This window comes from Anguilla anguilla, chromosome 11, assembly GCF_013347855.1.
Source record: "Anguilla anguilla isolate fAngAng1 chromosome 11, fAngAng1.pri, whole genome shotgun sequence".
NCBI lineage: Eukaryota > Metazoa > Chordata > Actinopteri > Anguilliformes > Anguillidae > Anguilla > Anguilla anguilla.
Genome location: NC_049211.1, coordinates 27,416,189 through 27,431,451, shown reverse-complemented (window position 1 = coordinate 27,431,451; position 15,263 = coordinate 27,416,189). Strand labels below are relative to the sequence as shown.

Here is a 15,263-nt window from a genome sequence, read left to right as displayed (position 1 = left end):
AGTGGGGGGGGCAAGTGAGCGAGAGGGAGCGAGAGAACAATGCGAAAGAAAGAAAAGGACTGAGAAATTGACTTAAATCACATGGGAACCCCACCAAACCCATCTTTATTCAGTTCAGGGTTCTGCTGTTTCCTTTTTTTTTTTTGCTCTTCAATATGGAACTGATTTCATAGGGCTTCCTGTTTTGATGCGATTTCTGCTGGAGCTCTGCTTTCTGCTGGTGCCCTAGCATGTTGTCGATTTGTTCCTCTCCCACACTTTCCTTACAGCAGCTTCTCTCTCTGGAGGAGTAACTGACCTGCAGCCCGCCGTCAGATCTTGGCGGGCCAGTTCAGTTTTAAAGATATTCCTGCCAGTGCACTACACTGTTGGCTTTGGAAGAAGATAGGATTAGCTAAACGGCTTTATAGACTGGAGGAAAACCCAGCGATTGCAATCGGCAGTAAAATGTCTATTTTTGTGTCGTTCTTGAACGCAAGAATGTTCTTGAATTATACTGAACTTGCATTTATGTGCAAAGGCTGTGTTTTGGCCAGTGCCACCTTCAGGAAGAGGTGGAATGTGATACAGTTTCAATAAAATTGAACAAATAATTCATATTATGATGTCATCACACGTGATGACTTTGCTCAGCGAAAAATCCTAATATAATCCAGCACATATTACATTCCGTTCACCTAATTCTTATTTCAATAGCTCAAGTAGCAACTATAAATATTATTCCAGTTAAAAATAATTATTTTCCCATTTCATATCTAGTCTTTAAATATAAATTGCAAATGATGGTATTTAAAAGCATTAAAAGCTGACTAGGTAACGGGTATAAATCCAGCAGTAGGGCTGGCCGATACAATGTGCCAATAATGAGCGAATATTGTTTTTAGCCCAGTGGGCTTTCTTCTTGTATTTGTTTACTTTAATCATACATGATGGAATAGGGAGGTTCCAAACTTCAGGCCTCGCGAAATGCTTTGGGGACAAGAGCAGCATCATTACTTCTGTCTATTGGGTTCTTCTAACAGCCAATTAACACAGTTCTTTTGTCTATCACTACGGCATCAACTTTGATTAAAGAAGAAACAGATGTGAGGAAATCCATGGGGGTGTGACTTCAGGCCCATATTGTCTGAGCGAGAGAGTGATGATGTCACAGCTGGACTGCGTGCCCGTTCTCAGCAGATCTCCGATTGGACAAACCCGTCGCTTGTTTTGTATGTTTTTGTTTGTTTGTGCGATGGACTCCGCTCACTGATTGGCTGCGTGTGTGTGGCTCCCCTCTGCAGGTGGATAACGACACCATCTGGAACGAGATGCACACGTCCACCGCGTCCCGAATGGCGGCCGGCAGCGTGACGGAGCTGGCCTTCCGCGTCGCCAAGGGAGAGCTGAAGGTGAGCCCCGAAACCCTAACGCACCCGTACCCCCCGGTCCCAGTACCAGCGTCCCCATGTCCTCAACCCCAACCCTAACGCACCCGTACCCCCCAGTCCCAGTACCAGCGTCCCCATGTCCTCAACCCCAACCCTAACGCACCCGTACCCCCCGGTCCCAGTACCAGCGTCCCCATGTCCTCAACCCCAACCCTGACACCCCCAGTACCAGCGTCCCCATGTCCACAACCCCAACCCTGACACACCCGTACCCCCCAGTCCCAGTACCAGCGTCCCCATGTCCTCAACCCCAACCCTGACACACCCATACCCCCCAGTCCCAGTACCAGCGTCCCCATGTCCTCAACCCCAACCCTGACACACCCATACCCCCCAGTCCCAGTACCAGCGTCCCCATGTCCTCAACCCCAACCCTGACACCCCCAGCCCGCCCTCCGACACGGGGGGCCAATCAGCTCTTGGGCCGCACCTATTGAAACACAGGAGTCTGCTGTAGCGTGTGTCGGGTCATCCAGTGGTGCATTGTGGGAATGGGCCCCTCAGGATTTCGGTAACAGTACAGTGGTCTGTAATGGCCTGAAATGGTTGGTCGTGGTCATGATCTGTAATGGTCAGTGATGACTAGTAATGGTCTGTAATGGTTAGTAATGGTGATTAACTGTCTGTAATGGTCTGTAATGAGAACCGTGTTTTTCTTTTTTCCCTTCAGAATGGTTTTGCAGTTGTGAGACCCCCAGGACACCATGCTGACCCATCTAACCCCATGTGAGTGGTGTGTGTGTGCGTGTGTATGTGTGTGTGTGTGCATTTGTGTGAGTGGTGTGTGAGTGTGTGCATGAGTGTGTCAATTCTATTTTTAAAAATAGAATTGAATTGAGAGTACGTATGAGCCCCTGTGATGTGTTTTAGCACATGGGCGTATGTGGTGTGTGTTAGCCTGTGAGCAGCTGCGATGAGCGTGTTAGCGTGTGAGCCTGATGTTGCCCTGTGCAGGCTAACCACACGGGCAGCTGAGGCCTGTGCTGTCAGCAGTGCATGAGGGTTATTTATGAGCCATAATAAGGACGGAGCTCTATGGGAGAGATGGGATTTATGGCTCTCTCTCTCTCTAACTGTACTTCTGGGGCTGCCTTCCCTCCTGACCCTGTGTCATTGCTATTGTTTTCCAGTTTTAGACCATTTGTGAAATCTCTCTCTTTCTCTCTGTCTCTCTCTCTCTCGTTTCGCAGGGGGTTCTGTTTCTTTAACTCTGTGGCTATTGCAGTGAAACAGCTGCAGCAGAAGCTCAGTGTCAGTAAGATCCTCATCGTGGACTGGGTGAGTGGAGCAGGGTCTCCCAGTGCCCTGGAGTACAGACATAAAAAACACACACACACACACACACACACAGGCACACAGACACATAAACACACACACACACACACACAAACACACACACACACATACACACACATAAACACACACACACACAGACACACACATAGGAACACAGACACACACACACATAAACACACACACACATAGACACACAGACAAACACACACACATAAACACACACACACACACACACACACACATAGACACACTCACACACACACATAGGCACACACACAGACTCACGCTCACACGCACACACACAAACACACCCACACGCTCACAGTGCAGACTGCGTCAGTCTGTCTGGGATCTTCATACTGATCTTTATTGTCTCATTTTGGTCCAGCTGGTTTTGTATACATGCAAAGCAGAATGAATTAAGAGACTGCTGCTCACTATGTGAAACTTACAAATAAGCATTATTAAATGGTCTGGTCAGCATTCTAAATTTATAAGTCGGCGACCATTGATACAATAACAAGTTGTGATTGCAGAAACTGAAATGAATGATTAAGAACATTTGTTTTACATTGAATATCGTAGTTCTATCAACGCTGAACTAGCTAAACAGTTTCGTGTATAATGCCATATTTATTCAATTTCGCCAGAGTCCACAAAGTATGTTGCGCCCTATTGGCTCCCATCTAATCACATAGGCGCTCAGTTGAATGAAGACAGCTTCACTACAGTTCTGCTAAAGCAGTATAGCTGCGGTTTTGAAGCGAATGGAGTAGATGGCTAGCTGGCTATCTGAGATGCTCTCTTGCATCTTTGACAGTGTTACTTCAGCTGGTCAAAAATGTATATATGTGTAAGTATAGGCCCTACACAAAATGTGCACAAATCAGAACAACACTATGTGAATAAAAAATGAAAGCAAAAACGCAACAAGTTATCGTAAAAATAACAAAGACTGCAGGCTTTATGGAAGTGGAATTTAAATGTAGGTTTTAAAAAGCTTGCTATCGGATGGGTTTGTTCTTGTTTAAACTATCATTTGGAAACTGAAACCCACAACAGGGGGCTCCTGCGCTTTTACAGGCAGGTGCGAGGATGAATTCACACCAGCTGACCCTGACAGTGCCCCTCCTTTCTCTCTTCAGGACGTTCACCATGGCAACGGTACACAGGACGTGTTCTACAACGACCCCAGCGTGCTCTACATCTCGCTCCATCGCTATGACAACGGCAACTTCTTCCCTGGCAGTGGCGGGCCGGCTGAGGTGAGCTCGCAGACCCCCTGCACTCAGTGGTGCTCCAGTACCCTCCCCTCATTGGATCACTGTATGACAGAGGCAACTACAGGCTGGGCGTGGCCTGTTCTAACGGCCAATCAGCAGGAGTCATTATGAGCTGCAGGTCAAATGATAGATGGGGAGAGCTACCCCTGTGTCCCTTCTCTGTGACACAATCACAGACAGACTCTCGTGTGCAAACACACACACACACACACACACATATTTGCAGACACGCACACACTTAAACATGCACGTACACACAATCGCAGCCGCATAACCACACGCAGATTCACACAGTTGCACACACGCACGGTCACACACAAGCACACATGCATATTTGCACAAACATTATCACACGTACATACACACTCTCTTTCTGTCTCTCAAACAAGCACACACACACACACACACATCTATATTTGTACTCACTCATAACACTCATGCATACACACATGTACAAACACTCTCTCTTTCTCTTACGCACACACACGCACACACACACATGCACCTTTGATGATCATGTCTGGACTTGCTAACGTAGCCCAGTCTATGATGTTACCATATGACTCGGCCTATAAAAAAAGTGGAAAAAGAAGACAAGAGAAAGAGGCCATTTGGGGATAAAGAACAACAAAAGAAAGAGAAGATAAAAGCGGAGTAATGCTGTGGGGGGGTGGGGGGGTTGGCAGGGATTGGCGGCACTCATGTGGTTTGCGTTTGACTGCGTGTGCATCCTGCTCATCTCAGACATTGACTGTCTTTAACACACTCACTCGCACGCACACATGCAGACACATGCTCACTCTCTCACACACATGTGCACACACACAGACCCACACACACACACACAAATACACACACACACACACACACACACTCACTCTCTCACACACGTGCACACACACAGACATGAACACACGCGCGCGTGCACACGAACATGTGTACACACACACATTGCACATCCCAATCTCGTCCATATCTCAGAGAGGGCCTAGCTGTAACACACACAGGGACCCCACATACACACACTGGCCTGGGTCCCCATTGCTTCACCCCGATGTCCACAGTGCCAGTCCAGGCACCAGCTCCAGCCCCAGTCCCAGCCCCAACCCCAGCTCCAGCCCCAGCTCCAGCCCCAGCCCCAGCCCCAGCCCCAGCCCCAGCCCCAGCCCCAGCCCCAGCCCCAGCCCCAGCCCCAGCCCCAGCCCCAGCCCCAGCCCCAGCCCCAGCCCCAGCTCCAGCCCCAGTCCAGCTCCAGCTCTGGGGCCGTCCCATGTCCAGGCAGGGGGCTCCTCGGCTGGCTTCCCAGCCTGTGAGAGCCCAGCTGTCCCTGTGGGCCACTCTCCACTTCTCTCCCAAGATCCTTCAGGCCTCGGCTTTATTTAGACACAGCGGGCATCTGTCCTCACTCAGAAATAGACAAATAAAGGAAAACGGGTTTCATGTGCTCTCCGCACGCGATGGGCTAATTGTCTCACAGAGGTCAACGCGCTTTCTCTCTGCCCAGATCACTTCGGCATCTGTCAAACTGTGTTACTGTACGACTGCACACACGTTCCCCTGATAACGGTCCGCTAGCATTCTGATTACGCGCTTTTCTCTTAAAAAAGAGAGGTGCTGCAGTACGCTCCGGTGCCCCTGCGGGTTTCACGTATAGCGGCATGTGCTGGGTCAAATGCGTACCAGAAACGCTTCGAGTCTTTAGGTGCCATTAATATTGGAACCCGCTTCTGCAGAACCCTGGGACTTTTCTAGGAAACATGCTGTGCCAGCCAAAGTACCACGCCAAGCAGTCATATGAGTGCGCAGTTTTGTTCTGAATATTTTGCTTTGCTGTTTCTTTTTTTAAATTGTCAGTTGTCGTCAGTTGTCAAGTTGTAGGACTTGTTCTGGTGCCTAACGGGCAGAAGCGTTTTGTCCCAGGTCTGGGGTCTCTGTCCTCTGTGCGGAACGTTCTAGCATGTCTCCTGTCTGCTCCAGGTGGGCTCTGGCCCTGGCGAGGGCTTTAATGTCAACGTGGCCTGGACGGGCGGTCTGGATCCCCCCATGGGCGACGCAGAGTACCTGGCAGCCTTCAGGTAAGGACACACCCAGCTGACGACTAACCTCCCTGACCTCTGACCCCAGAAGGGTGGTCCCCAGGATGGAGAGTACAGGGATCTTTATTTTTGGGGATTGGTTAAACTACTTGTGTGCTGTGTAGTAACAGGTTTTCATCAGTTGAAATTAATATAAAAATATGTGAATATTTATATAAATATACATGCATAATATCATAATTGCTGAAAGCCCAAACATGAGGTTATTTGTTAGTTTAGTCAGTTCATAATAATAATAATTACTGTATAATCCAGCTCCATTAATTGAATCTGGAAAGAAAAGAATATTCATGAAACTCATGAAAATGGCATCCAAGTAGCTGCTCCCTATCTGCAGCAGAAACAGCAAATTACAGACGTGGGTCTTTCGAGCGTCTCCTTGTTAAAAATGTCTTCAGTCTTTAAAGCTGGGCGTCGGTTCCAGGGTTCAATCAGCGCTTCCCCCTGCGGCGTTCGACCGAATTTCCCTTCCAGCCACTTCCCCGCTGCATTAATTGCGACGGGGGGGGGGGGGGGGGGGGGCTCCGCGGTTTCGCGATTCGCTCGATTGTTTTTGCCATGTTCCTGGCACCGCAGCGAGCGCAGCGATGGTCTTATCGAGCAGACGGCTCGGCCTCGCTGTGTGGGCCCTCTCCCCCCCCCCCCCCAAAACCCCAGCCTTTAAAATGAGAAACGACACCGCGTTACGATCCGCAGGCCCCGGCAGCCAGCGCTTTACGGCTGAGTGGCTAGCGCCTGCGCTACCGGCTCTGGCTAGCTTCCGTTCCCCACTTTTTATCTCCTCGCAAAACGAAAAGATAGCCGCAGTTTAACAAATATGGCATATTCCCGGCCACGTTCATAAAACACCGTCGCCTTAATGCTTTTTTACCGTTTGGGATTATGACACGGGCACTCTGGGCCTTTAACGGCACCATCCCGCACACAGGGGAACAGGCTACGCTCGGGTGAATTCTGACTGCGCTCGTCGCTGGCGTTGCGTTTGCGTAGAAGTGTGCGTGTTTCAAAAGGAGAAGTTCTGCTGGTTTCAGAAGCGTGTGGGGGAGGTGTGAATACTGTACTGAAGCAGGGTGACGTGTCGGTCTTTCTGTCTCTCTCTGTCTGTTGGCCTGCACCCTTTTCTGGGTACAGGCCAACATTGTGTGTCTTCAGCAGGACACCCTGATATCAGTGCACCCCCATACCACTGCACCCCAATAGCACTGTACCTCATTGCACTGCTCTGCCCTCCTCTGTCTGTTTGCCTGTTAACAAGTGTTTCCTCAGTACTCTCAGTCTGTTCCTCTCTATCTGAGAAGAAACAGACACTGTATTGGTCCGCAGGGGAGGTGGGTGGTTTCGGGATTGGTTCAGAGGGGGTCGGTGGGGGCTCAGAGTGTGGTGCAGGGGGGTGGGGGGTGTGGGGGGGTTAGGGTTTGGTGTACATTGAGGGAATCTGAGCACGGGATAATTAAGGCAAATGGATCCCAGATGGCGGCTGTCAGTGACGTTAGAAGACCTACGAGCTCCAAATGAGAAGCAGACACTGGCGGCCGGCCGTCTTTGAACCCGTGTTCCAAGAGCCCGGAACGCACCACACCGCTCTCCCTAAAGGGCTGGCAGGGCATCTGACTGTCCGCAGCGCGCAGAACGCAACCAGAGCACGCGCCCCCCCCCGACCCCCACCTCCTCTGCCCTCCTCCACCCCCCACCCCCTCACCTGGGTCTCAGGCCTGCCCTGGAGCTGGGATAGAGAGCACTCAGGCAGCGGGCAAAGGGCTGTCAATCACCAACACCAATCAAAACACAGCGACGTCTATGTGAAAACACGGGGATTGGCGCATGTCGGGGAGCACGTGACTCGTGATCACTCCACTCATTTTGAGTCTCGCTAACGCTGCTCAGCCCCCGCGGCCAAGTGGGCAGAGCCTGCGTGCGATCGGGCCTTTGCAGAGTCCCCTGTGACAGTGCGGGGTCTCTCCTCCAGGGGGAGCCCCTGCGTGCGATCGGCCCTTTGCAGAGTCCCCTGTGACAGTGCGGGGTCTCTCCTCCAGGGGGAGCCCCTGCGTGCGTCTCCCGTGCGCGCGGAGTCAGAGCCGTGGTATTTGCTGATGATCCTCACCCTCTCTTTGTTGTGGTCTCCTCAGGACAGTGGTGATGCCCATCGCTCAGGAGTTCTCCCCAGATGTGGTCTTGGTCTCGTCGGGGTTCGACGCCGCTGAGGGGCACCCCCCAGCCCTTGGGGGGTACAAAGTTTCCGCCAAATGTACGTGAGTTGCCCAGGAAGGAAGATGCGGAGACAAGGCGACTGGCGGAGTGACTTTTGTGCTCCTTTTTCCATGTGTGTGCGCTAAATGTGCTGACTAGATGGAACGGCAGATGCGAGTGTGCTTCTTAAAAATAGCGGCCAATCAGTGCAAAGGACATCGTAAGGCAGACCGGCAGTCGGCCAGTTACAGTCGAGATTTGAGGTCAGGTCACGGGGCAGCTTGTTGATTAGTTTTAATTGAATATTTAATTTGAATCGTTGCCTCTGTGAAATGAAAATTCAGAGGTGTTTTTCAGCAGGAAGTGTGGTACATTATGTTTTATCACTTAAATGGCTCATATAGCCACATAGGGCGATGCGCAATTGGCGGTTTTGTCGCCCAGAGTATGAGAGGGTTCACTCAGTTAGGGGTCTACGTTTTATAACTATCTTGCAACCCCTGCTAGTCGACTGGGCGCCTGTAGACTGCATGTTAAAGCCGCATGTGAAAGGTCTTCCTCCGACTCCACTCTGCAAGCTCAGCTGTAGTCTGCAGTGTGAAAAGAAGCAGCTGGGGATACCACACGTTTCTGAGCAGAACCATAGATGTCTTCGCCCTACCGAATCAGCAGTGGGGTTCACGCATGACAGTTGGGCATTTTAAATTAGAGCGGGGTTCGGACTTGTTGAACCCCAAGGTGGGCACCAGATTTTAAAAAAACTGGTTCATATGTCATTTGACTAATAGAGCAGAACTTCTTGAGCACAGGGGTGGGCTCAGTGGGAGCTGTGATTGGTGGAGCCCTCGTGCTCTGGGCTGAGACAGGACGGCGGTTGCCCTGTAAGGCACGAGCCCTGACGACGCTCTCCGTTCCGCAGGTTTCGGGTTCCTGACGCGGCAGCTGATGCTCCTGGCGGGAGGGCGGGTGGTCCTGGCCCTGGAGGGGGGTCACGATCTGACGTCCATCTGCGACGCGTCCGAGGCATGCGTCAACGCGTTGCTCGGCAACGAGGTAGGAAGGGCACTTGCCGTCTGCGTGCGGCTGCACTGGCGCAACTCGCTGGTGGCAGCAGTGAAAACTCAGCTCTTCCAGTTTTACTGTTCCGATGCAGTAGATAAGTATTCTCTCTCTTTTGCCCACGTTCATCCCCCTCTCTCTCCTTTCCTCTCTCTCTCTCTCTCCCTCTCTCTGCCTCTCTCACTCTCTCTCTCTCTCCCTCCCTCTCTCTTCCCCCCCTCTCTCTCTCTCTCTCTCTCTCTCTCCAGGTGGAGCCCCTGTCTCAGGACGTCCTGCAGCAGAAGCCTTGCGCTAACGCTGTGCGCTCACTGCAGAGGGTGCTGCAGATCCACGGTCAGTCCCCGCACCCCCGCTCTCCTCTCTCCCTCTCATCACCCTCTCTCCTTTATCCTGTATCTCTCCCACTGTGTCTTTTTCTCTGTCTCTCTTTATCACCATCACCCCTTCTCTCTCTTTCTGCCTTTCTCCCTCTCCATCTGTCGCGCTCCCCTCCTCTCCTCTCCTCTCCTCCTGTCTGCGTCCAATTATCTTCAAACACTTGTCTGGCACAGGGGCGTCCCTCCATCCCTTGCTGATTGCGCACAAATGTTTTCCCCCCAATTCCCTCCAATTCATTAAAAATATGTGCAAAGCCGCAGGAATGCGGAGCTGTCAGCGCGGAGATGTCACATGCACAGCGGGGACCTGTTTACCCATCGCTTGAGTTACCTGTGTGTGCGTGTGTGTGTGTGTGTGTGAGTGAGTCTGACTGGGTGTGTGTGTGTGAGTCTGACTGGGTGTGTGTGTGCGTATGTGTGTGCGTATGTGTGTGTGTACGTGTGTGTGCATGTGTGTGTGAGTGTGTGTGAGTATGTGTGTGTGTGCATGAGTGTGAGTGTGAGTGTGTGTGTGTGTGTGTGCGTATGTGTGTGCGTATGTGTGTGCGTATGTGTGTGTGTACGTGTGTGTGCATGTGTGTGTGAGTGTGTGTGAGTATGTGTGAGTATGTGTGTGTGTGCATGAGTGTGAGTGTGTGTGTGTGTGTGTGCATGAGTGTGTGTGTGTGCGAGGCCCAATGTAAACACACAGCTAAGGTACACCACCCTCCCCTCTTCCCCTCCCTATAACAGGTCAGTACTGGCAGTCAGTGAAGTGTTTTGTCCACACGGTGGAGCTGTCCTACCTGGGGGCTCAGAAGCGGGACTGTGAGGAGACGGACACAGTCAACGCTCTGGCCTCTCTCTCCGTGGGCGTCCTGGCCAGCAAGAGGTACCTCCTCCCAAATCCCATCGCCAGCACCCCAGTGCGTGTGAGCTGACTCCCAAAATACAGCCCCTCTTCACTGCTCTTAGCATAAAGTTAATGATGTTTTGGTTGGACTTGAACTATACACCATAAAGCCATCATAACCCTGCCATAATCTTGACATAACAGATGTCATAATAAGACGTAACTGATTCAGAACTAGCTACGTATTACTGTCATAAATATTAAAAAATCTGATTTCAAAATAACCCCCCAAAATGGTTACTGCATGACATCTATCACAAGCTGTAATATACTGGGTTTTTCTTTCCAAAGTATTTTTATTGGGATTTTTGGCAAGCTTATTCCATAACATGAAGATTTTACATACATGAATCAAGGGCTGTAGATCATGCAAAGAAATGCCTGGTGTTAAGATATATGTTTACAATTCACCCCTTGTATCCCCCTCAAAATTAACGCAGGACTCCATGCCTCATCAAACACTTCTGTCAGCCATCTTATACCACAGCCTCTCTGATGGAGGATTTCACCCAACCCCTCTGAGCCATGTTTCCAGTGTGGGGACCACGTCTGTTTCCTCCTTTGTAATATAATTTTTTTTGGCTAATACCGTGCCCACAGCCCTGTAATATGCTGTCTTAACAGCTTTTGAGGGGTGTGATGCCGAGCTTATAACAGGATAATGGAGGCTTTATGGTGTATAGTTAAAAGTAAGGAGTGGGAGTCTGTGGTCATTTTAGTTATTTCCGTAGGAAACCTTTTGACGTTCCAAACATTTTGAGTTGTGTAGGTGTTACATGCGCACCGCCGTAGTTCGGTGTCCAACACGCCTGCCACGCCCAGTATGGCCCGTGCAGTCCTTCAGGCCCTCTCTTCCTCTCTCTCTCTCTCTGCAGTCCCTCTGACGAGCCTATGGAAGACCAGGATGACTCCATGTAGAGAACTGTGACCTTTCACCCTTCAAGCCTTTTTGGACACAGCTTTCCCTCGCCGACCTCTGACCTTTCGGTACTGTCCTGTGTCCGAGAATGAGGCGTCACTCTTCCCTGTCCCGGCTCGTGCTCCGCCGGCATCCCAGCGGTTCCTCCTCCCCCTGTACCGGCTGTGCCTTCATTGTGAGCCCATTCAGACCACTGTGCCTCTACACACATACTACTACTCTTCTACACCAAGTGCTTCTGACGGGGAGGAGCTCGGAGCAGCGAGACTGACCAGAGCAGCGCCCCGTTCGCCTTGCATAAATGCAAACTCCTTTCTTCTGTGCCTTCAAAGAAACGGGCACAAATTCTGTTAGTGAAGGAAGAGAGAATTATGGGAGCCAACCATTGAAGAATGCAACTTTTGGGAAAGAAAAAAAAAAAAGTCCAGTACCACAATGTTGTTTTTGCCTTAATTTTTTAAAATTTTTTCGCTGAAGACTGTTTGCAGCGAAACATTCCGAGAGAGCATTCCTGTCACTGCCTTTGCCGTGGGGGGGGGGGGTGATTTCCCCCCCGTGCTCCCCCCCTCCCCAAATCTACAAACATTATCTGCCCCTAAGATTGAAGTTTGTTTTTAAATCTACCGGACTTAAACTGGGACTGGAGAAAGACATGGAAGGGAAGGAGTCTCTTTTCTTTGTCAAAACCAGCAGACACAGCCTTCTGAAAAGGACAAAAACAAGTATTTTGCTTCCCTTTGGAACACAGAAAGTAGGGGGGTGGAGTCCGGAGCTGCCCACGCCCAGCCCCTGTGGAATGTCTTATTCTTACTGATGTCATTAATATTCATGTTATTTAACCACTAAAGAAGAATAAGGAGAAGGAAAACTCAGAGGACTGTGGGGAGGGGTTTTTTTGTGACTTTTGCACTGTGCTTTCCGTAATGTGAACCATGACAAAAAATGTCCATCCTCTGGGACAATAAGGAAAAAAATACTTACCTTATTTAAATATCAGTAGAGCTTTACGCTCGAGACAAAAAATGAAGCAAAAACGTTTAAACTTTTAAAATTTCATTTTGTTTTGAAATCCTTTTCGCGGTCTTGTTACAGCATAGGATCTTGAAGGTGCACTTACGCATGTGTGCATGGGTTAACAAATTTCTGTTTGGCCGGATTTTATTGTAGGTCAGAGCAAAGACCAAAGATAATGTTTCTGTTTCCGTTTCCCTCAGAACTAACCGAAACGTCAAGTTTACAGTGTCCCACAGACTGTAGCATGCAAATCACTGTCAGCCAATACACTTGCACACGCACACGCACACACACACACACACACACACACACAGTAAAAGAACATGCACTTCTTTGGACACTGTTAATTCCACATCACTGTTTTATGGACCAATAAGCATCCCTCCTCACAATGAGGAAGGCAACCAAATTCATCCTGACCAATGAACATTGAGTAAACAGGCTCCTTTATGTGAGGGCTTGTTTCCGTGCCTTAGGCCGAGAGGCTCATAGTTCTTATATTTGTTTGTGGGATGAGCCAAGGCTCTCTGTACAGAGCAGTCCACTCAACCACAGCAGTGCCCGAACCAGCAACGGCTTAGGCCTTGTTCAATCTGTGTATGTGGTCAGACACGAACATGTCTGCTTACTTTTTTCTCAGAAGGGGTCATTCCAGTTTTCTATTTAATCAAATAAGAAAAAGACCAGTATTTTAGCCTGTGGACAGACATACCTACTGTATTGTGTATATTTCTTAGTTCGTTTATATTAGCTTTTACGAGGACAAAGCTGAAAGTGCAATTTGGTGGTTTTGTTCCTGAACTGAGTTTGTGTTTTTGAAAGAAAATCTTTTTTTTTTTCTGAGGTGCCGCTCCGATTCCTGGACCAGCAGATCGCTTTGTGCAGAGGGGTCAATTTGACTTGGTTTACAGCTTTTCTCAATCTCTTTTTCAAATGTTACTGCATTGTTGTATCATAAATGTTGAAAATTTTTATTGGTTCCCCATTTATCTTTTTTTCCAATAACTTTTGGGGGAAATGGTGCATTTGGAGTAAAGGTATATTGTGAAAATATATCATTTTCCAAAACAAAAACATATAGGAAATTGAAATATTAACTGACTATCTGTTGGATCCGTTTTCTTGAAATGACCAGCAATGCATTTTCCATGTTTTAAGTAGCCTATACTTTTCCAATAACTTTTTAAAAATATAGTATGACCTGGGTTTATTTTTTTACATTAAAAGCGCTGCAATTAGGTTACATTAAATCTATAAAATGGAAGACATGTTTTAAAATATTTTTGCAAATTATGCAGACAGTGAATTTAGTATCTGGGTGATTTGTTTTGAATTCAGAGTTTCTTTTTTTTATTAATCATGGTAAAATGGTGTCTTAATCCTGTCGTGTCCTCAACAAGAAAACCGTGACTTGTTGATGCTGATCCATTCCATTTTAAAGCATTCATTAAGGATGCATGCCTTCGAGGTGCAGTACTGAAACTTTATTCAAAAAGCGGTTAACTCCCTTATCAAAACCAGCAAAGTCTTTGTGTTCCTCCATTTTGACCGACGCTTTCTCATTAAAGGATTTTTTTCTGTTACAAACACCAGGCAGAGGAGTGCAGCAGGGCTGCCAGCCCTCGTATGATTTCTGTTGAGAAAATGCGAATTGCCACCAAGATTACACGCCAGGCGGATTATACTACTATCCAAAAACCCCACCCTCCAAAATAAAAGAAAAAAAAGTTCACCCTCACATGTTTTCCGAAGTCGAGCTGGTCGCTTCACTTTGGTGTTTTAACTTGTGGTTTCCATGAAGTGTGTAGTGGCGTTTGGATATACAGGATCAGAACTCATGCACTAAAGCAAATTAAATATCTCGACTCAATCATTTTTCACTGTGTAGTTGGCAATAAGGAGAGAAATTGGCGGGTAAGTGAAGCGCTGATGGGCTCTTAATGTAGGCCCACTCGCGCTGCTTAAATCATGCCGATCCTGTCACCAGAGCTGATCGCCTGTGTCCTCCTGTACATAGTCTTGGGGGGAGGGGAAATACTACTTATTATTGATCTGTAACGCGACGATTTTCTGTGCATACTACATTATTTAGGGTGAAATCTGAGACCCTGGGCAGCGTTTGCCCATTAGATCCCACCGTTACATACGACGTCCAATTCTGCCGCGTTGGAGAATTTAATGTAAGAGGAGTTAAAACGAATTGTTAATGACCTAATACGCGTATTCGCCCCGAACCGACAGCAATACCGCTGTGTCATTCTATCCTGGGGTGCTTCTGAAGGAGCCAGTTTTTCTGTGTGTCGCCTGTTGATGAAGTAAGGTCTAGAGAATGTGTGTAATTACGTTACCTCTCTTCAGCCTTCGCAAGGCCAGTGGGCCGTTTTTTGTCTTAATCTTCTGTGCTTAATGTTTTTTAAATACTGTAGTTGTTTTTATTAAAAATGTTGTAAATAGCTACCATGACCAAACGACTTCACCAATGTGCCTTGAGCTGAATACGTTAAGCCCCTCGTTAGCTGGAGCTTAAAACAAAAAAAATTACAGAGAAGACTTACTGAATCTGTTTTACCTTCTTTGCCATGGCATTGTTTATTTTGATTTAAATTTGTTTCTTCTGTATGTACAGGCAAGAATGTCTATTTTGTACTGTTTTTCTCCTCTCTTCTTTATTAAAAGGGAAAACTTTCTGGTTGACCCTAAATGTGTGCTG

At 48.5% G+C, this 15,263-nt stretch overlaps 1 protein-coding gene across 4 annotated transcripts in view; it reads left to right on the top strand.

Moving 5' to 3' along the window:
* LOC118207907 (histone deacetylase 7-like) overlaps positions 1-15,263 on the top strand; it is a 77,640-nt gene extending 62,377 nt beyond the window's left edge. For 3 of the 4 annotated variants that reach the window (XM_035382096.1, XM_035382094.1, XM_035382097.1), the window contains exons 17-26: positions 1,284-1,391; positions 2,101-2,156; positions 2,621-2,708; positions 3,872-3,991; positions 5,987-6,084; positions 8,232-8,350; positions 9,212-9,345; positions 9,600-9,684; positions 10,461-10,599; positions 11,496-15,263. In XM_035382096.1, coding sequence (XP_035237987.1) covers positions 1,284-1,391; positions 2,101-2,156; positions 2,621-2,708; positions 3,872-3,991; positions 5,987-6,084; positions 8,232-8,350; positions 9,212-9,345; positions 9,600-9,684; positions 10,461-10,599; positions 11,496-11,538 — 990 coding nt within the window. In that variant the 3' untranslated portion in view covers positions 11,539-15,263. Of the gene's footprint in view, positions 1-1,283; positions 1,392-2,100; positions 2,157-2,620; positions 2,709-3,871; positions 3,992-5,986; positions 6,085-8,231; positions 8,351-9,211; positions 9,346-9,599; positions 9,685-10,460; positions 10,634-11,495 lie in introns of all 4 variants that reach the window. The other variant, XM_035382095.1, reaches the window with a different exon arrangement.